Genomic DNA, 25,000 nt, shown 5'->3' on the forward strand with positions numbered 1-25,000 from the left:
CGTCCCCCCCCAGTGAAGGACAAAGGCGATCGGAGTGGCGGCAAGTTGAGTCCGAGTCCGGTGATGTTCCTGCCGTGCCGGTCGCCAGGTAAGTGAGAGGGAGGGGAGGGAGAGGGAGGGAAAGGGAAAGGGAAAAAAGGGGAAAGGGGAGGGGGGAAGGAAAAGAGGGAGGGAAGGGAGGGAAAGGAAAGGGAAAAAAAAGGAAGGGGGAAGGAAAGGAGGAAAACAGGAAACGAAGGAAAGGAAATGTAAAAAAAGAGAAAGAAGGAAGTTAAAGAGGAGAGAGAGAGGGGTAGAATGAGAGAGAACGGAAGGAGGAGGAGGAAAACCAATACTAACGAGATGCCGCCCTTCCCCCAGACGTCCAGGGCGGCCGAGACGTGGCTTCCCTGCTGTGCGCCTGGAGGGAGAGGACGAGGGACACGAGGGCGTTCCTGAGGAGCCACCACGCCCTCATCCGCCACGTGAGACGGGCGGTGGGCGCGGACGTCGCGAGGGGCCGGGTGGGCAGCCCCAGTGGGCGGTCGCCGGTCGGAGGTGAGGCGGGGACCAAGGTCGAGAAGCCACGGGCCCCCCGACTGTTTTTGAAATACCCCTTAAAACCTTTTGGAAAAGATTTTTACCCCCCCTGATCTAAGTTTTTTTTTTCTTCTTTTTCTTTTTTTTTTATATTTTTCTTTCCCCTTTCTTTTTTTCTTTCCCCCTTTTCCTTCCCTCCCACCCTCCCCCCCCTTTCTCCTTCCCCCATTCTCCCTAATCCCCCTCCCCCCATTCCTTCTAAACCCCTTCCCCCCCCTCCCCCCCAATCCTCCTCCCCCCTCCCTCCTCCTAATCTCCCCCCCCTACCTCCCCCCCTTTCTTTTTTTTTCTTCATTTTTTTTTTTTTTTCAGAGAGATCCCCCCTCCCTCCCTCCCCCCCTTTTTTTTCTTTTTATTCATTATATTTTTTCAAGAGGTTTTTAGCCCCAAACCAGGGGGGCTGACTTAGGGAATGGGGGAAAAGAATTAAGAATTATTAACAGCGGGAACCTGGAAGGAAGGGGGGCGGGAAGGGGGTGGGGGAGGGGGAAAGGGGGGGGTTGGGGGAAAAAAGGGGGGGGGGGGGGGAAAGGAGGGGGGGGGAGAAGGGGGGAGGGGTGGGGGAGGGAGGGAGGGTGGGGAGAAAAGGAGGAGGGGGGGGGGAGGTGGGGGAAAAAGGAGGGGGAAGAAAAAAGGGGGGGGGGAGAGGGGGGGGGGGGGGAAAGGGGGAGAGGAGGAGGAGGGGGAGGAGGGGGGAAGGGGGGGGAAGGGGGAGGAGGAAAAAGGGGGAAGGGGGGGGGGGAAAGGGAAAAAAAAGGGAAAAAAGGGAAAGAGAGGAGGGAAAAAAAGGGAGGGAGGGAGGGGAAAAAGAAAGGGGAAAGGGGGGATCCAAAGTCGGAAAAAAAAAAAAAGATAAAAAAAAGGGAAAAAAACCAAAATAAGGGGGAAAAGAAAAAAAAACCCAAAGAAAAAGGGAAAAAAAGGGGGGAGAGTTTTGGGAAGAAAGGGGAAGCAGGGCAGCGAGCCCCACCCCCGGAGGCCCCGAGTCCCCGCCCCCCCGATGGTCCCAGAGCAGCGCAGGGACGCCAGCAGGGAGGACAGGACCCAGCAGAACCGCCGGTGCCGCATCGGGGTCAACATCAGCATAGATGACTTCACCGTCTGGCCGCCGGTAATGGGATGCGACGATTTTTTCTGTTCTCGTTTTCATTTTCTCTCTCTCTCTTTCTTTCTCTTTTTCTCTCTTCTTTTTCTTTTTCTCTCTTCTTTCTCTTTTTCTTTCTCTTTCTTTCTTTCTCTTTCTTTCTTCTTTCTCTCTTTTTTTCGTTCTCTCTTTCTCTCGTTTTCTCTTTCTTTCTTTTTCTCTTTCTCTCTTTTTCTCTTCTTTTCTTTTTCTCTTTCTTTCTTTCTCGTTCTTTCTTTCCATTTTTCCTAATCCGCCCAAATCCGATATCCCACCTTCTGTCCTCAAACATTTCCTGACACATCTCTCCTAATCAGCCCTGTCGAAGATCCTCACAGAACCCCCCCCCCCCTTTCAGTTCATACCTTGGTCTTCTTCCTCAGATGCAGAAACACCCTTTCTTTCTTTCTTTCTTTTTCTCTTTCTTTCTTTTTCTCTTTCTTTCTTTTTCTCTTTCTTTTTCTCTGTCTTTCTTTCTTTCTCTTGCTTTCTTTTTCTCTTTCTTTCTTTCTTTCTTTCCTTCTCTCCTAATCAGCCCTGTCGAAGATCCTCACAGAACCCCCCCCCCCCTTTCAGTTGATACCTTGGTCTCCTTCCTCAGATGCAGAAACACCCTTTCTTTCTTTCTTTCTTTTTCTCTTTCTTTCTTTTTCTCTTTCTTTCTTTTTCTCTTTCTTTCTTTTTCTCTTTCTTTCCATTTTTCCTAATCCACCCAAATCATATATCCCACCTTCTGTCCTCAAACATTTCCTGACACATCTCTCCTAATCAGCCCTGTCGAAGATCCTCACAGTACCCCCCCCCCCCTTTCAGTTGATACCTAGGTCTCCTTCCTCAGATGCAGAAACACCCTTTCTTTCTTTCTTTCTTTTTCTCTTTCTTTCTTTTTCTCTTTCTTTCTTTTTCTCTTTCTTTTTCTCTTTCTTTCTTTTTCTCTTTCTTTCTTTTTCTCTTTCTTTCTTTCTTTCTTTCCATCTCTCCTAATCAGCCCTGTCGAAGATCCTCACAGAACCCCCCCCCCCCCTTTGAATTGATAACTTGGTCTTCTTCCTCAGATGCAGAAACACCCTTTCTTTCTTTCTTTCTTTTTCTCTTTCTTTCTTTCTTTCTCTTTCTTTCTTTTTCTCTTTCTTTTTCTCTGTCTTTCTTTCTTTCTCTTGCTTTCTTTTTCTCTTTCTTTCTTTCTTTCTTTCCTTCTCTCCTAATCAGCCATGTCGAAGATCCTCACAGAACCCCCCCCCCCCTTTCAGTTGATACCTTGGTCTCCTTCCTCAGATGCAGAAACACCCTTTCTCTCTCTCTTTCTCTTTCTTTTTCTTTCTCTTTTTTTCTTTCTTTCTTTCTTTCTTTCTTTCTTTCTTTCTTTCTTTCCATTTTTCCTAATCCACCCAAATCCGATATCCCACCGTCTGTCCTCAAACATTTCCTGACACATCTCTCCTAATCAGCCCTGTCGAAGATCCCCACAGAACCCCCCCCCCCTCCCCTTTCAGTTGATACCTTGGTCTTCTTCCTCAGATGCAGAAACACCCTTTCTTTCTTTCTTTTTTTTTCTCTTTCTTTCTTTCTTTCTTTTTCTCTTTCTTTCTTTCCCTTTTTCTTTCTTTCTTTCTCTCTTTTTCTTTCTTTTTCTCTTTCTTTCCATTTTTTCCTAATCCACCCAAATCAGATATCCCACCTTCTGTCCTCAAACATTTCCTGACACATCTCTCCTAATCAGCCCTGTCGAAGATCCTCACAGAACCCCCCCCCCCCCCTTTCAGTTGATACCTTGGTCTCCTTCCTCAGATGCAGAAACACCCTCCAATATCTTTGTTTCAGCTACTAATATCCTTGAATATATTTGTTTGAACCACTAATTCCCTTAAACAGCTTTGCTTAAACCACTAATTTATTTATTTCTTTTTCTCTTTCTTTCTTTCTTTTTCTCTTTCTTTTTTTTTCTCTTTCTTTCTTTCTTTCTTTCTTTTTTTTTCTCTTTTTCTCTCTTCTTTCTCTTTTTCTCTATTCTTTCCATTTTTCCTAATCCACCCAAATCCGATATACCACCTTCTGTCCTCAAACATTTCCTGACACATCTCACCGAATCAGCCCTGTCAATGAACCCCACAAAACCCCCCCACCCCCTTTCAGTTGATACCTTGGTCTTCTTCCTCAGATGCAGAAACACCCTTTCTTTCTTTCTTTCTTTTTTCTTTCGCTCTTTTTCTCTTTCTTTTTCTTTCTCTTTCTTTCTTTCTTTCTTTCTTTCTTTCTTTCTTTCTTTCTTTTTCTCTCTTTCTTTTTTTTTCTTTCTCTCGTTTTTTTGTTTTTCTTTCTTTCTTTTTCTTTCCATTTTTCCTAATCCACCCAAATCCGATATCCCACCTTCTGTCCTCAAACATTTCCTGACACATCTCTCCTAATCAGCCCTGTCGAAGATCCTCACAGAACCCCCCCCCCCCTTTCAGTTGATACATTGGTCTCCTTCCTCAGATGCAGAAACACCCTTTCTTTCTTTCTTTCTTTTTCTCTTTCTTTCTTTTTCTCTTTCTTTCTTTTTCTCTTTCTTTCTTTTTCTCTTTCTTTCTTTTTCTCTTTCTTTCTTTTTCTCTTTCTTTCTTTTTCTCTTTCTTTCTTTCTTTCTCTTTCTTTCCATTTTTCCTAATCCACCCAAATCAGATATCCCACCTTCTGTCCTCAAACATTTCCTGACACATCTCTCCTAATCAGCCCTGTCGAAGATCCCCACAGAACCCCCCCCCCCCCCTTTCAGTTGATACCTTGGTCTTCTTCCTCAGATGCAGAAACACCCTTTCTTTCTTTATTTCTTTTTCTCTTTCTTTATTTCTTTCTTTCTTTTCTCTTTCTTTCTTTTTCTCTTTCTTTCTTTTTCTCTTTCTTTCTTTTTCTCTTTCTTTCTTTTTCTCTTTATTTCTTTTTCTCTTTCTTTCTTTCTTCCTTTCTTTCCATTATTCCTAATCCACCCAAATCCGATTTCCCACCTTCTGTCCTCAAACATTCTCTGACACATCTCTCCTAATCAGCCCAGTCGAAGATCCTCACAGAACCCCCCCCCCCCCCCTTTCAGTTGATACCTTGGTCTCCTTCCTCAGATGCAGAAACACCCTCCAATATCTTTGTTTCAGCTACTAATATCCTTGAATAGCTTTGCTTAAACCACTAATTTCTTTCTTTCTTTTTCTCTTTCTTGTTTTCTTTTTCTTTCTTTTTCTTTCTTTTTTTCTTTCTTTTTCTTTCTTTCTTTTTCTCTTTCTTTCTTTCTTTTTCTCTTTCTTTCTTTTTCTCTTTCTTTTTCTCTTTCTTTCTTTTTCTCTTTCTTTTTCTCTTTCTTTCTTTTTCTCTTTCTTTCTTTTTCTCTTTCTTTCCATTTTTCCTAATCCACCCAAATCCGATATCCCACCTTCTGTCCTCAAACATTTCCTGACACATCTCTCCTAATCAGCCCTGTCGAGGATCCTCACAGAACCCCCCCCCCCCCCTTTCAGTTGATACCTTGGTCTTCTTCCTCAGATGCAGAAACACCCTTTCTTTCTTTTTCCTTTCTTTCTTTCTTTCTTTCTTTCTTTCTTTTTCTCTTTCTTTCTTTCTTTCTTTTTCTCTCTCCTTCTTTCTCTCTTTCTTTCTTTTTCCTTTCTTTCTTTTTTCCTTTCTTTATTTTTTCCTTTCTTTCTTTTTCTCTTTCTTTCTTTTTCTCTTTCTTTCTCTTTCTCTTTCTTTCTATTTCTCTTTCTTTCTTTTTCTCTTTCTCTTTCTCTATCTTTCTTTTTCTCTTTCTTTCTTTTCTCTTTCTTTCTTTTTATCTTTCTTTTTCTTTCTCTTTCTTTTTCTTTCTCTTTCTTTCTTTTTCTCTTTCTTTCTTTTTCTCTTTCTTTCTTTTTCTCTTTCTGTCTTTTTCTCTTTCTTTCTTTTTCTCTTTCTTTCTTTTTCTCTTTCTTTCTTTTTCTCTTTCTTTCTCTTTCTTTCTTTTTCTCTTTCTTTCTTTTTTTTTTCTTTTTTTTTCTTTTTCTCTTTCTTTCTTTCTTTCTTTTTCTCTTTCTTTCTTTTTCTCTCTTCTTTCTCTTTTTCTCTCTTCTTTCCATTTTTCCTAATCCACCCAAATCCGATATCCCACCTTCTGTCCTCAAACATTTCCTGAAACATCTCTGCTAATCAGCCCTGTCGAAGATCCTCCCAGAACCGCCGCGCCCCTTTCAGTTGATACCTTGGTCTTCTTGCTCAGATGCAGAAACACACTTTCTTTCTTTCTTTCTTTTTCTCTTTCTTTCTTTTTCTTTCTTTCTTTTTCTCTTTCTTTCTTTCTCTTTCTTTCTTTTTCTTTCTTTTTCTCTTTCTTTCTTTCTTTCTTTCCATTTTTCCTAATCCACCCAAATCCGATATCCCACCTTCTGTCCTCAAACATTTCCTGACACATCTCTCCTAATCAGCCCTGTCGAAGATCCTCCCAGAACCCCCCCCCCCCCCTTTCAGTTGATACCTTGGTCTCCTTTCTCAGATGCAGAAACACCACTTTCTTTTCTCTTTCTTTCAACTTTTTCTCTTTCTTTCTCTTTCTTTCTTTCTTTTTCTCTTTTTCTCTTTCTTTTTCTCATTTTCTCTTTTTCTTTCTTTCTTTTTCTCTTTCTTTCTTTTTCTCTTTCTTTCTTTTTCTCTTTCTTTCTTTCTTTCCATTTTTTCCTAATCCTCCCAAATCAGATAGCCCACCTTCTGTCCTCAAACATTTCCTGACACATCTCTCCTAATCAGCCATGTCGAAGATCCTCACAGAACCCCCCCCCCCCCCTTTCAGTTGATACCTTGGTCTCCTTCCTCAGATGCAGAAACACCCTTTCTTTCTTTCTTTCTTTTTCTTTTCTTTCTTTCTCTTTCTTTCTTTTCTTCTTTCTTTCTTTTTCTCTTTCTCTCTCTTTCTCTTTCTTTCTTTTTCTCTTTTTCTTTCTCTTTTTCTTTCTTTTTCACTTTCTTTCTTTCTTTCTTTTTTTCTCTCTCTCTTTCTTTCTCTCTCTCTTTCTTTCTCTTTGTCTCTCTTTCTCTTTCTTTCTTTTCTCTCTCTTTCTTTTTCTCTTTCTTTCTTTCTTTTTCTCTTTCTTTCTTTCTTTCTTTTTCTCTTTCTTTCTTCCATTTTTCCTAATCCACCCAAATCCAGATATCCCACCTTCTGTCCTCAAACATTTCCTGACACATCTCTCCCTAATCAGCCCTGTCGAAGATCCTCACAGAACCCCCCCCCCCCCCTTTCAGTTGATACCTTGGTCTCCTTCCTCAGATGCAGAAACACCCTTTCTTTCTTTCTCTCATTTTCTCTTCCTTTTCTTTTTCTCTTTCTTTCTTTTTCTTTTTCTCTTTCTTTCTCTTTCTTTCTTTTTCTCTTTCTTTCTTTTTCTCTTTCTTCTTTCTTTTTCTCTTTCTTTCTTTTTCTCTTTCTTTCTTTTTCTCTTTTCTCTTTCTTTTTCTCTTTCTTTCTTTTTCTCTTTCTTTCTTTTTCTCTTCTTTCGTTTTTTATCTTTTTCTTTCTTTTGTCTCTTTCTTTCTTTCTTTTTTCTCTTTCTCTGTCTCTCTCTCTTTCTTTCTTTTTTCTCTTTCTCTGTCCCTCTCTTTCTTTCTTTCTTTTTCTCTTTCTTTTTCTCTTTCTTTCTTTTTCTCTTTCTTTCTTTTTCTCTTTTCTTTCTTTTTCTCTTTCCTTTCTATCTTCCTTCTTCTTTCTTTTTCTCTTTCTTTCTTTTTCTCTTTCTTTCTTTCTTTTTCTCTTTCTTTTTCTCTTTCTCTGTGATCTCTTTCTTGCTTTTTCTCTTTCTTCCTTTCTTTCCATTTTTCCTAATCCACCCAAATCCGATATCCCACCTTCTGTCCTCAAACATTTCCTGACACATCTCTCCTAATCAGCCCTGTCGAGGATCCTCACGCAGAACCCCCCCCCCCTTTCAGTTGATACCTTGGTCTCCTTCCTCAGATGCAGAAACACCCTTTCTTTCTTTCTTTCTTTTTCTCTTTCTTTCCCCCCTTTCAGTTGATACCTTGGTCTCCTTCCTCAGATGCAGAAACACCCTTTCTTTCTTTCTTTCTTTTTCTATTTCTTTCTTTTTCTCTTTCTTTTTTTTTCTCTTTCTTTCTTTTTCTCTTTCTTTCCCCCCTTTCAGTTGATACCTTGGTCTCCTCCCTCAGATGCAGAAACACCCTTTCTTTCTTTCTTTCTCTCTTTCTTTTTCTTTCTTTTTCTCTTTCTTTTTCTCTTTCTTTCTTTTTCTCTTTCTTTCTTTTTCTCTTTCTTTCTTTTTCTCTTTCTTTCTTTCTTTCTCTTTCTTTCCATTTTTCCTAATCCACCCAAATCCGATATCCCACCTTCTGTCCTCAAACATTTCCTGACACATCTCTCCTAATCAGCCCTGTCGAAGATCCTCACAGAACCCCCCCCGCCCCTTTCAGTTGATACCTTGGTCTTCTTCCTCAGATGCAGAAACACCCTTTCTTTCTTTCTTTCTTTTTCTCTTTCTTTCCCCCTTTCAGTCTCTTGATACCTTGGTCTCCTTCCTTCAGATGCAGAAACACCCTTTCTTTCTTTCTTTCTTTTTCTCTTTCTTTCTTTTTCTCTTTCTTTCTTTTTCTCTTTCTTTCCCCTTTCAGTTGATACCTTGGTCTCCTTCCTCAGATGCAGAAACACCCTTTCTTTCTTTCTTTCTTTTTCTCTTTCTTTCTTTTTCTCTTTCTTTCTTTTTCTCTTTCTTTCTTTTTCTCTTTCTTTTCCATTTTTCCTAATCCCACCCAAATCCGATACCCCACCTTCTGTCCTCAAACATTTCCTGACACATCTCTCCTAATCAGCCCTGTCGAAGATCCTCACAGAGCCCCCCCCCCCCCCTTTCAGTTGATACCTTGGTCTCCTTCCTCAGATGCAGAAACACCCTTTCTTTCTTTCTTTCTTTTTCTCTTTCTTTCTTTCTTTCTTTTTCTCTTTCTTTCTTTTTCTCTTTCTTTCTCTTTTTTTCTTTTTCTCTTTCTTTCTTTTTCTCTTTCTTTCTTTTTCTCTTTCTTTCTTTTTCTCTTTCTTTCTTTTTCTCTTTCTTTCTTTTTCTCTTTCTTTCTTTTTCTCTTTCTTTCCATTTTTCCTAATCCACCCAAATCCGATATCCCACCTTCTGTCCTCAAACATTTCCTGACACATCTCTCCTAATCAGCCCTGTCGAAGATCCTCACAGACCCCCCCCCCCCTTTCAGTTGATACCTTGGTCTTCTTCCTCAGATGCAGAAACACCCTTTGTTTGTTTCTTTCTTTTTCTCTTTCTTTCTTTCTTTCTTTTTTCTCTTTCTTTCTTTTTCTTTCTTTCTTTTTCTCTTTCTCTCTCTTTCTTTTTCTCTTTCTTTCTTTCTCTTTCTTTCTTTTTCTCTTTCTTTCTCTTTCTTTCGTTTTCTCTTTCTTTCTTTTCTTCTTTCTTTCTTTTTCTCTTTTTTTCTCTTTTCTTTCCTTCTTTCTCTTTTTTCTGTTTTCTTTCTTTCTTTATTTTTCTCTTTCTTTCTTTCTTTCTTTTTCTCTTTTTTCTTTCTTTCTTTGTTTTCCTTTTTCTTTTTCTTTCTTTTTCTCTTTCTTTTTCTCTTTCTTTCTTTTTCTCTTTCTTTCTTTCTTTCTTTCTTGTTCTCTTTCTTTCTTTCTTTCTCTCTTCTTTCCATTTTTCCTAATCCACCCAAATCCGATATCCCACCTTCTGTCCTCAAACATTTCCTGACACATCTCTCCTAATCAGCCATGTCGAGGATCCTCACAGAACCCCCCCCCCCCCCTTTCAGTTGATACCTTGGTCTTCTTCCTCAGATGCAGAAACACCCTTTCTTTCTTTCTTTTTTTTTCTCTTTCTTTCTTTCTTTTTCTCTCTTTCTCTCTTTCTCTCTTTTTCTTTTTCTCTTTCTCTCTTTCTCTTTCTTTTTCTTTTTCTTTCTTTTTCTCTTTCTCTTTCTCTTTCTCTTTCTCTTTCTTTCTTTTTCTCTTTCTTTCTTTTTCTCTTTCTTTCTTTTTCTCTTTCCATTTTTCCTAATCCACCCAAATCCGATATCCCACCTTCTGTCCTCAAACATTTCCTGACACATCTCTCCTAATCAGCCCTGTCGAAGATCCTCACAGAACCCCCCCCCCCCCCTTTCAGTTGATACCTTGGTCTTCTTCCTCAGATGCAGAAACACCCTTTCTTTCTTTCTTTCTTTTTCTCTTTCCTTCTTTTTCTATTTCTTTCTTTTTCCTTTCTTTCTTTTTCTCTTTCTTTCTTTTTCTCTTTCTTTCTTTTCCTTTCTTTCTTTTTCCTCTTTCTTTCTTTTTCTCTTCTCCTTCTTTTTCTCTTTCTTTCTTTTTCTCTTTCTTTCTTTTTCTCTTTCTCTCTTTTTCTTTCTTTTTCTCTTTCTTTCCTTTTCTCTTTCTTTCTTTTTCTCTTTCTTTCTCTTTCTCTTTCTTTCTTTTCTCTTTCTTTCTTTTTCTCTTTCTTTTTCTCTTTCTCGTTCTCTTTCTTTTTCTTTCTTTTTCTCTTTCTTTCTTTTTCTCTTTCTTTCTTTATTTCTTTCTTTTTCTGTTTCTTTCTTTCTTTCTTTCTTTTTCTCTGATTCTCTCTTTCTTTTTCTCTTTCTTTCTTTTTTTCCCTCTCTTTCTTTCTTTTTTCTTTCTTTCTTTATCTCTTTCTTTCTTTTCTCTTTCCTTTTTTCTTAATCTTTCTTTTTCTCTTTCTTTCTTTTTCAAACTTTTCTTTTTCTTTCTTTCAGCTCTTTCTTTCTTTTTCTCTTTCTTTCTTTTTCTCTTAAACAGCTTTTCTCTTTCTTTCTTCCTTTCTCTCTTTCTCTCTTTCTTTCCTTTTCTTTCTTTCTTTTTCTCTTTCTCTTTCTTTTTCTTTTTCTCTTTCTTTCGTTTTTTTCTCTTTCTTTCTTTCTTTTTCCTAATCCACCCAAATCCGATATCCCACCTTCTGTCCTCAAACATTTCCTGACACATCTCTCCTAATCAGCCCTGTCGAGGATCCTCACAGAACCCCCCCCCCCCCTTTCAGTTGATACCTTGGTCTCCTTCCTCAGATGCAGAAACACCCTTTCTTTCTTTCTTTCTTTTTCTCTTTCTTTCTTTTTCTCTTTCTTTCTTTCTTTCTTTTTCTCTTTCTTTCTTTCTTTCTTTTTCTCTTTCTTTCTTTTTCTCTTTCTTTCTTTTTCTCTTTCTTTCTTTTTCTCTTTCTTTCTTTTTCTTATTCTTTCTCTTTCTTTCTTTTTCTCTTTCTTTCTCTTTCTTTCTTTCTCTCTTTTTCTTTCTTTCTCTTTTTTTCTTTTTCTTTTTCTTTTTCTTTCTTTTTCTCTTTCTTTCTTTCTTTCTTTCTTTCTTTCTTTCTTTCTTTCTTTCTTTCTTTCTTTCTTTTTCTCTTTCTTTTTCTCTTTCTTTTAATCTTTCTTTTTCTCTTTCTTTCTTTTTCTCTTTCTTTCTTTTTCTCTTTCTTTCTTTCTTTCTTTCTTTCCATTTTTCCTAATCCACCCAAATCCGATATCCCACCTTCTGTCCTCAAACATTTCCTGACACATCTCTCCTAATCAGCCCTGTCGAAGATCCTCACAGAACCCCCCCCGCCCTTTCAGTTGATACCTTGGTCTTCTTCCTCAGATGCAGAAACACCCTCCAATATCTTTGTTTCAGCTACTAATATCCTTGAATATATTTGTTTAAACCACTAATACCCTCGAATATATGTAATCCACGAATACCCTCGAATATATTTATTTAAACCACTAATTCCCTCAATTAGCTTTGCTTAAACCACTAATACCCTCGAATATATTTATTTAAACCACTAATTCCCTCAAATATCTTTGTTTAAGCCACTAATACCCTCGAATATATTTAATCCACGAATACCCTCGAATATATCTATTTAAACCACTAATTCCCTCAAATATCTTCGTAAAAACCACTAATACCCTCGAATATACTTATTTAAACCACTAATACCCTCCAACATCTTTGCTTAAATCGCTAACCATATCCCAGGAATCTACCTCTGAGCCAAGCAGCAGCACCACCACCTTCAACCGCCGCCCGGAACCTGCGCCGCGGCCCGAAGACGACAACCAGTACGTCGACAGCGGTGAAATCAACATTCCGACAGAAGTACAGGTGCTCGCTTGATTGTTGCAGTTAGGGGAAAACAAACGAATTCAGTGTATAAACATCGTTATTATAAAGTTAGCGAGAAAAAAAAAATCATGAAATATAAAAAAACTAGGACATTATCGAAACCTGATGTGTGGGTGATATATATCGTAACTTTTTTTAATGGTTTTATTCTTTTAATGGAGATCGCTTAATTCTTTCATGGTTATCAAATATCTAACAACGTGCCAGGGTCATGGCTCTGTTTATCTGTGCTTGTAAGATGCAATCAGTGTGTTGCAAGTCACCAGAAGGAAAGGTCTTGTCATCTTCACTCTCCTTTTCCTCCTTTTCTTCATCCTCTTCTATCCACGTCTTAAAATGTTAGAGGCCTTTTGATAGGATGAAAGAGTCTTTGTGTCAGTCATGGATAGCCTGCGGGAGCCATGGGCACGGTATTCCCTTGGCTTAATCGCCTAGCCAAGGGGTGGTGGGAAGGGAGGGGGGAGGAAGGGGTGGTAGGGAGGGAAGGGGGGAGGAAGGGGTGGTAGGGACCCTCAGGGGTAGACCGTTTCTTTGTAAAGGAGGTATGATATATGGTGTTTTATGATGGGCAAGTATGGAAGAGGCAAATATAGAATGCGGGAGTGACACAAAATGGGAGTTGGGAATTGCTACTGGAGGATGTGTGAGGAAGGTTTCTTGGAGGCAGACGAGAGATGGATTGTAAGAAGAGAGAAGATAGTGGAGGTCAGGTCTGTGTGAGCGAAAGCCTCTAATGTTCCACTGCAGCAGAGCCATTGCGGATCATCCAGCAGCTATTATGGGTTGCAATGGATGCTGAGAGGTAAGAGGGGGAGTGTCTGGGGGTCGAGGTATGGGATCAGGGGACAGAGAATCATCATGGGAGGGAGGGATCAGGGGGAGAAGGTGAAGGTATAGTATCTGGAGGTTCGTCGAGAAAGGTGGGATCTGGGGAAGGACATTGTGATAGGAGGGATCCACGGGTACATCCAGGAGGGAGTGGTAGGGATAGCAGGGAAGGATGGGTTTTTGGTCTGGGTACGGGTGGAGGAGTGGATAGTGTGTATTGGGAAGGTGTGGAAGGAAGAGGGGGAGGGGGATGTCAGGAGGGGGAGGATGGATTTTGAAGATGTTGGGAGCGAGGATGGGATATCTTCTAAGGGTTGGGTTGGTACCTGGGTTGATGATTCAGAATGGGTTAAGTTGGTAGTACGAGTAGAGGAGGGAGGTGTACTATTAGTGTTCTGAGCCGTGGTCAAAGGGGAGTCAGGGGTCGGTAAACTAGAGGAATTAGATTCAGAGAGACTAGTTGATAAAGGGGCAAGCCTCAATGCCCCTAATAAGGGTACAAAATCTTCCTTACTGGCCATGGTAAGCCTGACCTATGTCGGGAAGGTAAAAACGGTAGGGGCTAAATAATTTACCAAGGAATACCGTACCCATGGCTCACTGAGGCCGTTCATGACTGGCACGAGGTCAGCCTTTCATCCTTTCAACACGGCTCTTACATCTTAGGAATTAGATGCAAAATTAGTTGAGGCAAGGCCCCCCCCCCCCACGACAACGGACCAGATATCGTTTGTTTCTCAAACCTCGCCACCCAACTCCCCTCCAGAAACTCTTGAAGACCTCCACAAAACTTCCTAAAATTTAACCCAAGAGAATACTCTGCTCTCTCATCCACACTCCAATCTCTCTATTCCTATTCCCTGTCCTCCTCCTCAAGTTTCCCCTACCCTCCCCCTTCCTCCCACTTTCCTGACACACCCCCTCCTCTCCTCCGTGGGCATAAATTTGCACCATTCTCTCCTTGTTCTCCATTATCCTTGCCTCTCCTACCTGGATGCTCACATGATTCCCTTATGTGGCAACAATGTTCTTCTCGAGATCCTTCTCCTCCTGACATTTTTCTTGTCATTTCACCACTCATTTCTCTTATCACATAGGAGGAGAATAATCAAGAGAATTTCTCCAACAAACCATCTCTACTCCTATTACCCGTTCATTGTTTCACAATGCCTCTTTTGCCAGTTTCCTTATACAGTGTTCCTCTTCCTTCCTCAGACACAGATGCATTGCATTTCACCCATTCGCCATACGCCTATGACCTCTTTTACTAGTCCCCACCTTACTTTCTTTATTTGGTCACCCTATTCACTACCATAGTATTCTGTAATACTCTACTATCCTTGGCATCTAACGCATTTTATCCTAATCATTCATTCATTTTCGCCACAACTCTTTACCATAGTGTTGTACGACCATTGATGTCCAGTACATTTATTTGTTTCTTTGGATAATGATGGTCTGTCCTAGGATTTACTGCTGAAAGTGTTTGTCCTATTTATTTTATTTTCTTGCTGACTATACTATATATGCATCAATGTCAGTATATCCATGTACATGTAGTGTGTAAATGTTGGGATACAATAGCTAGAAGGAAGCAGAGTCCATGAACATAACTCTCTTGCGCGCTTCACTTTTGCAGATCATCGCTCACCAGCGCTCTTTTGCCAAAGTCAGGAACCCCGTGAAGAAGTCGTCTAGCGTCCGCTGCCCCGACTTGATGCCCATGAAGTCCTTTTCCCATTCCATGATGAACTTGTCGGACTCGGGGTGACTGACTCGGAGCCTCCAGCGCCCTCTTCCGGGAAACGCATTCACGTCGAAAGGATAAATGCGATATTTCATGTGGTTTCCTTGCGGCAGATGTTTTATTTGTTTCAGTGTTCGGAGAGAGAAATAAAAGAATGTTGTAGTTAGAAAGTAAGAAAATAACTTGGCTTGAATGAACGACATTCACCAAGATCACGTGATTCAAACTTAAAAAGTACAAATGTAGATCATTAATGTAATATTCATAAAACATTTAATAAACAAGGGATGATATTCGCTGTTTTTTTTTCAAATTCCATGGCGTTCTTTGTCGACCAGTATAGCAGTAAATTCACTACAGTTTTATTAATAATTTTCACTGATGAAACGAAAGGCACAGACATTTTAAAGGAAAGAGTTGCAATTGTTATGTTTTGCGTCAGACTCCACTCATACACTAAAATAAATATATCTTCCATTTCAATTTTACCGCCCGGTGAGGGATACTATTATGATGGAAACTTTTTGGTTGATTTACATTTATCCCTCCAGTCCCTTAGGAGACAGAGACTGAGGCCCAATGCTGGGGATCTCCCTTACCTTCAGCCTAAGCCCTCAACTCAACTAATTTTGCATGGTCTCTTCTCCCCCTTTTTTCTTTTCCTTACTTCCCCCAATTCCGAAGTTGTGAGAGCCATTAGTACTAGTAAAACTGCGTCAAAAAAAAACTCCCATCTTCCTTTGGCCAATCCCATTCTATCAGGAAAGACGCTGGGAAACTGCTCTTGCCCGCTTACGCATTGGACATACTCGCCTCACACATTTTTATCTCCTGTCACGATCCGATCCACCTCTATGCTCCTCTTGCAAAGTTCCTTTTTTCAGTTCCATACATTAACTATCCTGTCCCCCGCTTTACAGCAACCCGTACCTCTGCTTTTCCTCACTTCCCTAATCCATCAACCTGTTGGACAACCGCTCAGAATCCCCTTATCCCTCCTTCCTCAGACGCATAAATACCGTTATAATTGCCCCATTCCCGTTCCCCTTTGAACAATTACCTTATACTATATATCATCATCTCCCCCTCCATCTCTCTACTTCTTTTCACTACCACTATCCTCTAGTGCTGTTCCTCCTTCAATTTATTACACACTTTACTCAAATCATTGTCATTCCTACCCCTTTCGCCACTATATTTTACCACAGTGCTATATGACATTAATATCTGGCATATATATATGTATATATTTTACCATTATTACGTTGATTGTGACCCGGCATATATATGTATATATTTAACTAATATTACATTTTTACTCAGATGCTTTTGGCTTTAATTGCCTTTCTCCTTAGGGGCCTACCGTCTATGTTCCCTAAGTTCATTTAGGGTTTGGGAAGCCCAGACATACATCCTCACCAAACCACCCCAATCTCATGTTCATTGTCGTCGTGTGGGGGCTTAGGAGACGGGAGACTGATGGCCAGGGATCACCCCTACCTGGGGCCTCGGCACTCGACTCAAATTGCATGGTCTTTTTTCACTCCCTTTCCTTTTGCTTCTCGTCTTCATCCCCGTGTGCTGTCCACTTCCTAAGGTGCGAGATCCGCGCAGAAAGGATGAAAGGCTGGCTTTTATCAGTCTTGGTCTTCGTACGCCGTTTGTTATACCCTCTTTACCTTTTTTCACTACCACACTTGCCTACAACGGTCTACAACCTTTAACATCCAACATGTTTTGTCAATCGGAAACTCACTTTTAACCTTTTCGCCACAGTACTTTATCATGATACTGTATGACCTTTCCTTACCTGGGGGGGGGGTCTCAAACTATCACAAAATTTTAAATACATCGCAATGACCTTACATGTCGACGTGGCAGAAACAATTGTTGATAAAAATAATAATCCTTACCAAAGGTACCCGCGGATTTCCTGTTGATACGGTTACATGTTCAATACTTTCAATTTTAATGTACTGTGGTTCTTGATTTTTTTTTTTTTCATTAAATCATATGCGCCTCTCATAATCGTGTAATTGATAAGTGTCATCTGCGAAATCGTTGGGACTGCAATGCAAAGCCACAGGATATCAAAATGTCACTTTCTCGTAGGCAAAAGTTGCTGTATTAAAAACATATTGAAGTGCTTTTCATACACCGGCATTCATAGCGGCGACCATAGAAATGACAACAGAATGAAATATAACATATTACTGTTACGAACAACCACCAGGATTACATAAATATAAATAACCCAAATCTCCATCGCATGACATATTATACTGGTACAAATGAAACAAAGGTTTCCACAAACAAATGACTTCCATCAGTCTTACCATAACTGTTGTTACCGCTGCAATATTTTAATCTACATTAGTTTTTCTCAATGTTAACCAGCATAGGGCATCTGTACGGCTCTAAATCCACTCAAAACTTACCACTGTAATATATCCAACCGAAGTAAAGCACTCCCAAGAATTTTCAACACCAAAGTTCTAATCAAAAGCCAGGTTTAGGTAGAAAGAAAACCAACCGAAATACAGGTTTTAGATTTATTTCAAGTCCCTATTTTCAGGGTCTTCTGCCTATCTATAATGACACTGAAAAATGTATCAAAATAGGGTAGTACCCAGGCAGGCAACTCAAACACCGAACAGTCCATGTACATACAGTGCCCTCATCTCATTAGCATATCACCTGAGGCTTTTTAATATTACATCTCGTAGAGAATATACAATAATTAATTTATTAATCCATCCCTTTTTTCTGAAACAACCTAATGAGAACATTATCAAACTTAAAAAAAGGATGAAAAATTAAAAAAAAAGAAAGTTATCCATTGACAGATAGTAAAATAAAAATACTGCAAAACAATTATCACAATAATCATAACACAAACCAAAATAATAACAATAATAACAAACAATGAACATACAATGAGCACTTTCTTCTTTCTTCACTGCGATGATTCTCTCCATTCCTTGACGAGCCATATATATGTTATTTTTTTTTCCTTTCCACTTAATCTTTTTCCTCTTAACTCGAGTTTTCTGTACAAACCAACAAAGCTTTGGAATCGATAACGTTCCGTAGAGTCTATTCAGGTTCCCAACGATGAATGAGACGAAGAGGTGGTCCATCCAATGCAATGAATGACAAAATTACAAATTGTTCATATTGGGGGAAGATTCAAGAACCGTAACAGGGAGCAGCGTTAAGTGGCGTGGTGCGACGTGGTGTATAAGTACATAATTTTTTCCACAACAACAACAACAACAACAACAACGAATAAGAAAAAAAAAGAGAAAAAAAATATACTGATGATATCCTGAAGTCGCTGTTGAATAACGAATTGGATACAATTATGTTCAACTGAAGCGCAAAAAAGCTCTCGCAAATGAAATATATATATAAAAGAAGAATCGAAAAAGAAAAAAAAGACAATCATCTCCCCTTTGTGACTAGCTGTACCAGAACTATGCAACAACCAAACCTTCAAAGTTTTTATTTGTTTATTTATCTATTAACTGCATCTCTTTTTTTTTTACAGCCGGAATAGAATAAGACGGTAATATGCCTGGCAAATGTGGTTCTGCGAGCGAGTCCACCGATCCTCCTTGACTCGGCCCTCTGGAGGCTCCCTCGAAGCCCTTTTCACTTTAGAAAACACGGATGAAATGAACAAAAAAAAGAAAAGAATTCAGTCGAAGGGCTCGCTTACCCCCTAATACCCCCCAGTCCCCTTTGCTAATGTACTTTTCACTGAAATGAAGTTCTCGTATATACATACTTGAATATTGCTCACTAAATATATAGGTATCTTACGAACTGAAATTACAATCATGACGAAAATAAGAATGATGATCATGATAACATTACTATGACGTATGACTAAGCGGCAAACAGGGCAATTTCCAGCTGCTTAAAAGAAAAAAAAAACTCCATTAACTGAAACCAAAATAATGAACTGAAATACATATAAGAAAACAGTATATTCGTATAAAAAAGACAAAAGTTATCCTTTAACCAAAAAATTCATTCCGCTACTCCATAAATGCATTACCTGATGAGTGAGATGCACCATCACCCAGCCAGGACTCCAACCCGTAGACACACGCACACAGTGGTGGTCGACGATGCTCTGGGGAAGGAGCCGCCCGTGGCTTGCGTTTCGCACTTATGAGAGGGGGAGAGGGGGTATGGGATCGTGGGTGGGGCGGGCCGTGTCCTCCATCGAAACACTTGCATATGTGGTTTTATATATAGGTAGAACCCTTCTAAAATTGATTAAAAGCCATTGACGAGTGAAGCCTGGACGAACCGCCGGACGTAAAAGCGGCGGAGCGCCCACATAAAGTGAACCACCTGTTGCGGTTCCTTCCTCCGGCGTGAACAAAAGGGGTGTTCCTGTTGGCTCCCTTCCCTCCCGACCCTCTGGCCCCTGGACGGTCGCTCGGTGACTATTAAGACGTAACTACGGCGACGCGACAGCCATCCTTTCTCTCCTATTGCCGGAAATGTATTGCCTATCTTGACAGCATGTTCAGGCCAGCTTTTTTTTTTATATATATGTACAAAATGAATGCATCTTTTTATACCCATTAAAATGCCAGTAATACATATTGCGTGTGAACGAAACTTCGGTATGTACGTGGCTATCTCATTACAGTAAGCGTAAATCCAAAATACTGCAGCCAAATACCCTGCCCACACACGGCGTACCCATGGCACAATCAGCACTGAATTCCTTGCTTTCTAAACCCACAGCCAATTTCTTCCGAGTCAAAAACGCTTGAGCACGGCGCGACAAGAAGCCCGACTCCAGGTTCGCGAGTGTTTTTTTTTTGTTTTGTTTTGTTTTTTTACCCTGAAGGGATTCTCTTTTTTTCTAAGGTTTTTTGGATTTCTTAATGCCGAGTCAGAATCCAGACACTGTCTTTATAATTACACTCAGCTATCCGACATCAAAGGTGTTGTTTGACTTGCATTTCTCCATATACAACAACAGTAATTTTGTGTAGGAGCCTTAATTCAACAGGTGGGCACTTCTTGGGCACCAACATAACACGGGGAATACAAAGGCACATAATCAAGTTGCTCACAGAAAATGAGTCATGAACATTTGACTATGAATGTGGAATGTACCCATATACAAACATTGTAGAAAAAAAATTCTATCTGAGTGCATCAAATTAAAAGTGCTTGGTTATGAACTTACTCCTACACACTCGTAAGGTAATTATAAATTTACAAAATATCAAGGATTCTGAGGCACACGCCAAACTTGCTGGAAATGCATTTACCAATAGCTCAGTAACAACAATGGAGTCTGGATACCCAAGTCCCTCTGGAGCACTTTGTTTCAACTATCTGCTTGCTAGGGTGCAACGGGTTCACTATCTTCTTTGGAACACCAAAATGGAACAAACGCCAAGGTGCAGCCTCCACAGTTTCAGGTTTGTCAAAATCTCTGTGTGCATGCGTAAATGTCCCCGTCGGTCGGTCAGTCAGTCGACTAGTATAGTTGGTCTGCCTGTCAGCCATTCCTCCGCCTAAATCACAAACACACACACACTAAAGGGCCACTTGGCTGCATCTGGAGTGGTTGATTCAGTGCCACTTGCAACGGATGATCAAGTATGGGAAACAAAGAGTACCAATACATTAATAAATAACCCATCTCTCACAGGCATGTCAAGACTTACTTAAAAACAGGAACTCTGAAGGCTTAATTGATTCATAATTTGCAAATACCTAGTGTTTGTGAATATATATATATTAAAACATTCAACCTAGTGTTTGTTTAACAACAAAGCAGGTTCAAAATTATAAAGTATTAATGAGGAGGAAGATTCAAGTAATCAGTGGAAGTTGGAGAACGATGTATGAGTCAACACTCATAATTCGACCTTGGACAAAACCAGCGTGTTCTCTACTCGAAGTCTGTGTAACTGTCAAGACCAACAGTTTTTATCAGCATTTATGTATTACTCTATCACTTGTTCTGCTGCTGCTTGAGGCTCGAGTTATGGAGGCTTGACAGCATACATTTCTGTTTTGAATTTTGATATTCCTGGGTTTAACCAACTCTAAACTGCATCTCACTTTCACCTGGCATTTACATCACTTTCAAGGCCTCGGCACCTTGCACGGCCTTGGTGGCTGGTATGAGCAGTCAGCCTCAGCTGCTGGGAAAGTCCACATGATTATGGTTGGCTGTGGTCGTCGTGGAGGGTGTAGTTATAGTGGTTGAGTCACTAGTAGAGTCATTCACAGAAGTGGAAGCAGTCTGTGGTGGCTTGAAGGCTTGGGCCCTGGGGTAGATGGCATGGCACTGTGCCTTGTAGTGGCTAACTTCCTCAGGGCTGGCACCATACTCTTCAGATTCCAGCCACTCTAACACCCGCTGCAGATTCTGTTGGAGAAATTTTGGCAACTGAGTATAAATAACAATGCATGCAGTCTTCGGAAATGCTTTCACATTATCTTTACATTACATATTGAAAAAGTACAGTTTCTGACTAATGATGGCTCAAAACTTTAAAGGACACAAATTCTCAATGTAATATCATCATGTGGTGTAAACATAAATAGCTAGATGTTATCTCGAAACATCTTTAAATGCGATAAACAAACTTTCCTTCAAGATAACATACCTGATGAGATCTGGCTTTTAAATGGGCGTCAAGATTCGTGGCAATAGAAAAGGCTCGATCACGTTGTATACTATCCAAGAGCACCATAGAACGTGCAGCTGCAAAGACAGACACATGAATTACAAGAAAAATCATTAGATATAGATTAAAATGAATCTGGAGGACGGAATTCTACTTCACAAACACACCTTTATCAAAGACTATGTGGCTGGAGAGGTCTTGTTCACAAAAGATGAGAAAAAAAAGAGAGAGCACAATCAAACAGAATTAATTAAAGAATTGTCGACTTTTCTATCATACATGTTTATTCTACTCTCTAAAAAGACATCTGCGAAAGCAACTCCTAGTTCTTACCTTGATTTTAATATCCACTTTATGAAAGTCAAAATGTACAGGCTGGCCAACCATTACCATACACACATCTGAGTCGCACTTTAAATGAAAGGATGACCTTTTTCAAGTATACCAAAATCAGCCTCACAATTTACTTTACCTTATAAATTATAATAATTTACTAATAATTTACAATAATAATCACAATAATTTACCTTGTAGCCTATGTGGGAGAGAGTCCTGATTTTTGTTTAAAAAGTCTTCATTGAGCTTGGTAGGGTCTGCTGTGGGCTGGAGGCGGTTCACTTCTTTGTTGATAACGTCTATAATGGGTCCTGTGAGACTGGCCAATTTGTCTTGTCTATAGCGCAAGAACCGTACTAAGCAGGAGTGGAGCTCTGGGTGGTTTTCCTCCAGTTTTAGTGCCCGCTTTAAAGCCTGCGAAGGAGGGGGAGAGGGGGAGCTGGGTTAATATTTTTCTTGGATAACTGCTATCTAAAAAAAAAACAAAAAAACTTTCCCTTGAGACAACATGAGCATGAATTTGGGATATCAGTCACAAAGATCTGAAACTTTGGGGTATCCAAATTTTCAGTTGAAAATTACAGAGAGAGAGAGAAAGAGAGAGAGAGAGAAAGAGAGAGAGAGAGAAAGAGAGAGAGAGAAAGAGAGAGAGAGAAAGAGAGAGAGAGAAAGAGAGAGAGAGAAAGAGAGAGAGAGAAAGAGAGAGAGAGAAAGAGAGAGAAAGAGAGAGAAAGAGAGAGAAAGAGAGAGAAAGAGAGAAAATAGAAAATATAACATCGGAGGGAGGTCCACCACTGCAACACCACTCACCTGCAGCATAAGTAGTGGTTTGTCTTTACGGAGATATATTTCAAAGGCCATTAAGTGAGTCTGGATTCTATTTGCCGCTAGCGACTGGAGAGGCTTCAGGAAGTGGATGGCTTCTCCCAGGGGGTCCTCCGTCTGTTCTAACTTGCTTGGTATTAAATCTTGTACATTTTTGTTCTCTTGCTCATCCTGTGGAGAGAGGGGGACATTTGAGAGGGCTGGCACGGATACACACGAAAAAAACTACTTTGAATACTTATAATACTGACGATAGTCTGGACTGCTAAATAACCAAAGAAATAAAGAAAAAAACAACAACTTTGAATACTTATAATACTGATAATAGTCTGGACTGCTACTTTATATCCTCCTAATATCTATTCTCCCAAAATATGAGGCTAAACTTCTGAAAAAAGTACCAACAACAAGAATTATCCCCCTATCGTATATGCTAAAATGAGAGCCACTTGGAATGAGAGTCGCCACGACAGTCTCAACTTCCCTTTATTTCCACAAAGTACGATAAGTATGAGTGTGTACGTGTAAGTGCTTAAGTGTACACATGTGCACTAGCGGGCGGGTGATATTTGATAGTCTAGAGCCGGCGACGTCGTGCACAAGCAGCCATAACAGCGTCGCCATGACAGTCTCAACTCTCCTACATTTCCACAAAGTACGATAAGTATGAGTGTGTACGTGTAAGCGCGCTCAAGTGTACACATGTGCACTAGCGGGCGGGTGATATTTGATAGTCTAGAGCCGGCGACGTCGCGCACAAGCAACAATAACAGCGTCGCCATGACAGTCTCAACTTCCCTTTATTTCCACAAAGAATAAGTATGAGTGTGTACGTGTAAGTGCTTAAGTGTACACATGTGCGCTAACGGGCGGGTGATATTTGATAGTCTAGAGCCGGCGACGTCGTGCACAAGCAGCCATAACAGCGTGATTGCCTGCGAAGCGAGCGAGGCGGTTCGCAAGCGCCCATCGGGATGAGATATAGCTCGGCCCAATCACCGGCCACTTTCATCCCGATCCCGCTCGTCACACTCGTCATCGCGACAGGCACTTTGGAATGCCTCGCGCGATGATGAACCGCCTGTGGGATTCCGTCTGCCTGTGTCTGTGTGTCTGTCTGCCTGTGTATCTGTATCTGCATCTATCTGTATCTGTATCTGTATCTGTATCTGTATCTATCTGTATCTGTATCTGTATCTGTATCTGTACCTGTACCTATATCTGTATCTGTATCTGTATCTGTATCTGTATCTCCCTCTCCCTCTCCCTCTGTGTGTGTGTGTGTGTGTGTGTGTGTGTGTGTGTGTGTGTGTGTGTGTGTGTGTGTGTGTGTGTGTGTGTGTGTGTGTGTGTGTGTGTGTGTGTGTGTGTGTGTGTGTGTGTGTGTGTGTGTGTGTGTGTGTGTGTGTGTGTGTGTGTGTGTGTGTGTGTGTGACTGCTTGCCTGTGTCTATCTGTATCTATCTATCCGTCTATCTTCCCGAGGCTCCGTGACTGTTTCGCCCGTGCCCGTGCCCGTGACTCGTATGCCTGCCTGTCCCGTCCCGTCAGTCCACCCACCACGTTCCCTCCGGATTTGTATTTTTGGTATTCAGCTTTCTTCTCTTCTCTCCGCTTCTCCTCTGCCTTGCTCTGCTCCGCCTTCTTGGCCGCCTTGCGCTGCTTCGACCGGAGCTTCTTCAGTTCCGCCGGGTCCATGTTCACTGCGGAGGAACGGAACGAAAGAGAGTTAGACTGGGATCGTTACATGGATAGATAAATACATGAATGAATGAATGAATGAATGAATAAACAAAAACTCGTTCCATAGATAAATAAATAAACAAACAATTGTTACATAAATAAATAAATAGATAAACAATCGTTCCATAAATAAATAAATACATGAGACTACTCGTGACTTGAATCGTAACACAGATAAATAAATGAATGAATGAATGAATGAATAAACAAACATTCGTTCCATAAATAAATACATCAACAAACAATCGTTCCATAAACAAATAAATGAATAACCAAACAAACCGCTACACAAACAAACAAAAATAAACACACGAGACTAACCGTGACAGCCAACGAACCCCAATGCCCGAAATAATAATACAATTAATAATAACATAACCACGACAATAATAACAGCCATAACAATAACACTACTTCTAACCCAGCATATGAACAAAAAAAACAAACAAACAAATAATAAACAAAACAAAATAAAGGTTCAAAGGTCTGCTGCTGCCGCTTCGTACCCCACTTCCGATGGTCCCCGCTTGGTGACCTTGAAAAGCGTACTCATCCAATTCAACATTTTTTTTTTTTTTTTTTTTTTTTTTTTTTTGTCACTCTTTAAGATGAGCAAAACGAACCATTTCTCCGAACGTGTTGTTTTTTTTCGACATATTTTTTCCCCCCAGGCGCTCCCGTTCGCTGCCCCCCCCCGCCCCCCCCGTGCCAAGTAGGAAGCGTAATCACGGGGTTAATTAATTAAGTTCCCCGCCATCACGCCTCATTAATCGGTTTCTGGGATATGGCCGCCCGTCACTGCATATCCATTCCCGAGATTATCCACGACCGTGTGTGGCAATGCCGTGATAAAATGATGAATGATGAATAATAACAAAACATGTACTGATAACGATAACGCTCGTAAAATACGGAGAATGAAATAAAACCCAAAATGTACCTCGCAACACAACGCGAGCGGCAAAAACGATCAAAAGGATGACTAGCGCCTCTTTTCCT

The 25,000-nt window shown here is 40.4% G+C and overlaps 3 protein-coding genes across 3 annotated transcripts in view; 2 read left to right on the forward strand and 1 right to left on the reverse strand.

Annotated features, from left to right (window-relative positions):
* Positions 1–632, forward strand: part of LOC138861881 (uncharacterized) — a gene marked incomplete in the record, with an annotated part of 13,862 nt that extends 13,230 nt beyond the window's left edge. The window contains 2 exon segments of the mRNA XM_070122296.1: positions 14–88; positions 361–632. Of these exon segments, the coding sequence (XP_069978397.1) occupies positions 14–88; positions 361–632 (347 nt within the window).
* An 898-nt stretch (positions 633–1,530) lies between these two features.
* On the forward strand, positions 1,531–14,586 carry LOC138861827 (uncharacterized). Its single transcript, XM_070121735.1, has 3 exons — positions 1,531–1,690; positions 11,700–11,825; positions 14,314–14,586. The coding sequence occupies exons 1-3, from the start codon at positions 1,580–1,582 to the stop codon at positions 14,443–14,445; spliced, it is 369 nt and encodes a 122-aa protein (XP_069977836.1). The 5' UTR covers positions 1,531–1,579; the 3' UTR covers positions 14,446–14,586.
* Positions 14,587–16,959: 2,373 nt separating this feature from the next.
* The window catches only part of Naa15-16 (N-alpha-acetyltransferase 15/16), a 90,032-nt gene continuing 81,991 nt past the window's right edge, over positions 16,960–25,000 (reverse strand). The window contains exons 13-17 of the mRNA XM_070121733.1: positions 23,819–23,961; positions 22,245–22,430; positions 21,626–21,848; positions 21,078–21,175; positions 16,960–20,836 (exon numbers count right to left, since the gene is read on the reverse strand). Of these exons, the coding sequence (XP_069977834.1) occupies positions 20,603–20,836; positions 21,078–21,175; positions 21,626–21,848; positions 22,245–22,430; positions 23,819–23,961 (884 nt within the window). The 3' untranslated portion in view covers positions 16,960–20,602. The remainder of the gene's footprint in view (positions 20,837–21,077; positions 21,176–21,625; positions 21,849–22,244; positions 22,431–23,818; positions 23,962–25,000) is intronic.

The sequence above is a fragment of the Penaeus vannamei genome, chromosome 5, assembly GCF_042767895.1.
Source record: "Penaeus vannamei isolate JL-2024 chromosome 5, ASM4276789v1, whole genome shotgun sequence".
Classification (NCBI taxonomy): domain Eukaryota; kingdom Metazoa; phylum Arthropoda; class Malacostraca; order Decapoda; family Penaeidae; genus Penaeus; species Penaeus vannamei.

What these genes read in the sequence shown, in the direction of transcription:
- LOC138861827 (XM_070121735.1), top strand. Translation starts at nt 1,580, where the DNA reads ATGGTCCCAGAGCAGCGCAGGGACGCCAGCAGGGAGGACAGGACCCAG. An exon ending in ACTTCACCGTCTGGCCGCCG is followed by an intron (nt 1,691 to 11,699) that starts GTAATGGGATGC and finishes ACCATATCCCAG; the next exon opens with GAATCTACCTCTGAGCCAAG. An exon ending in ACATTCCGACAGAAGTACAG is followed by an intron (nt 11,826 to 14,313) that starts GTGCTCGCTTGA and finishes TCACTTTTGCAG; the next exon opens with ATCATCGCTCACCAGCGCTC.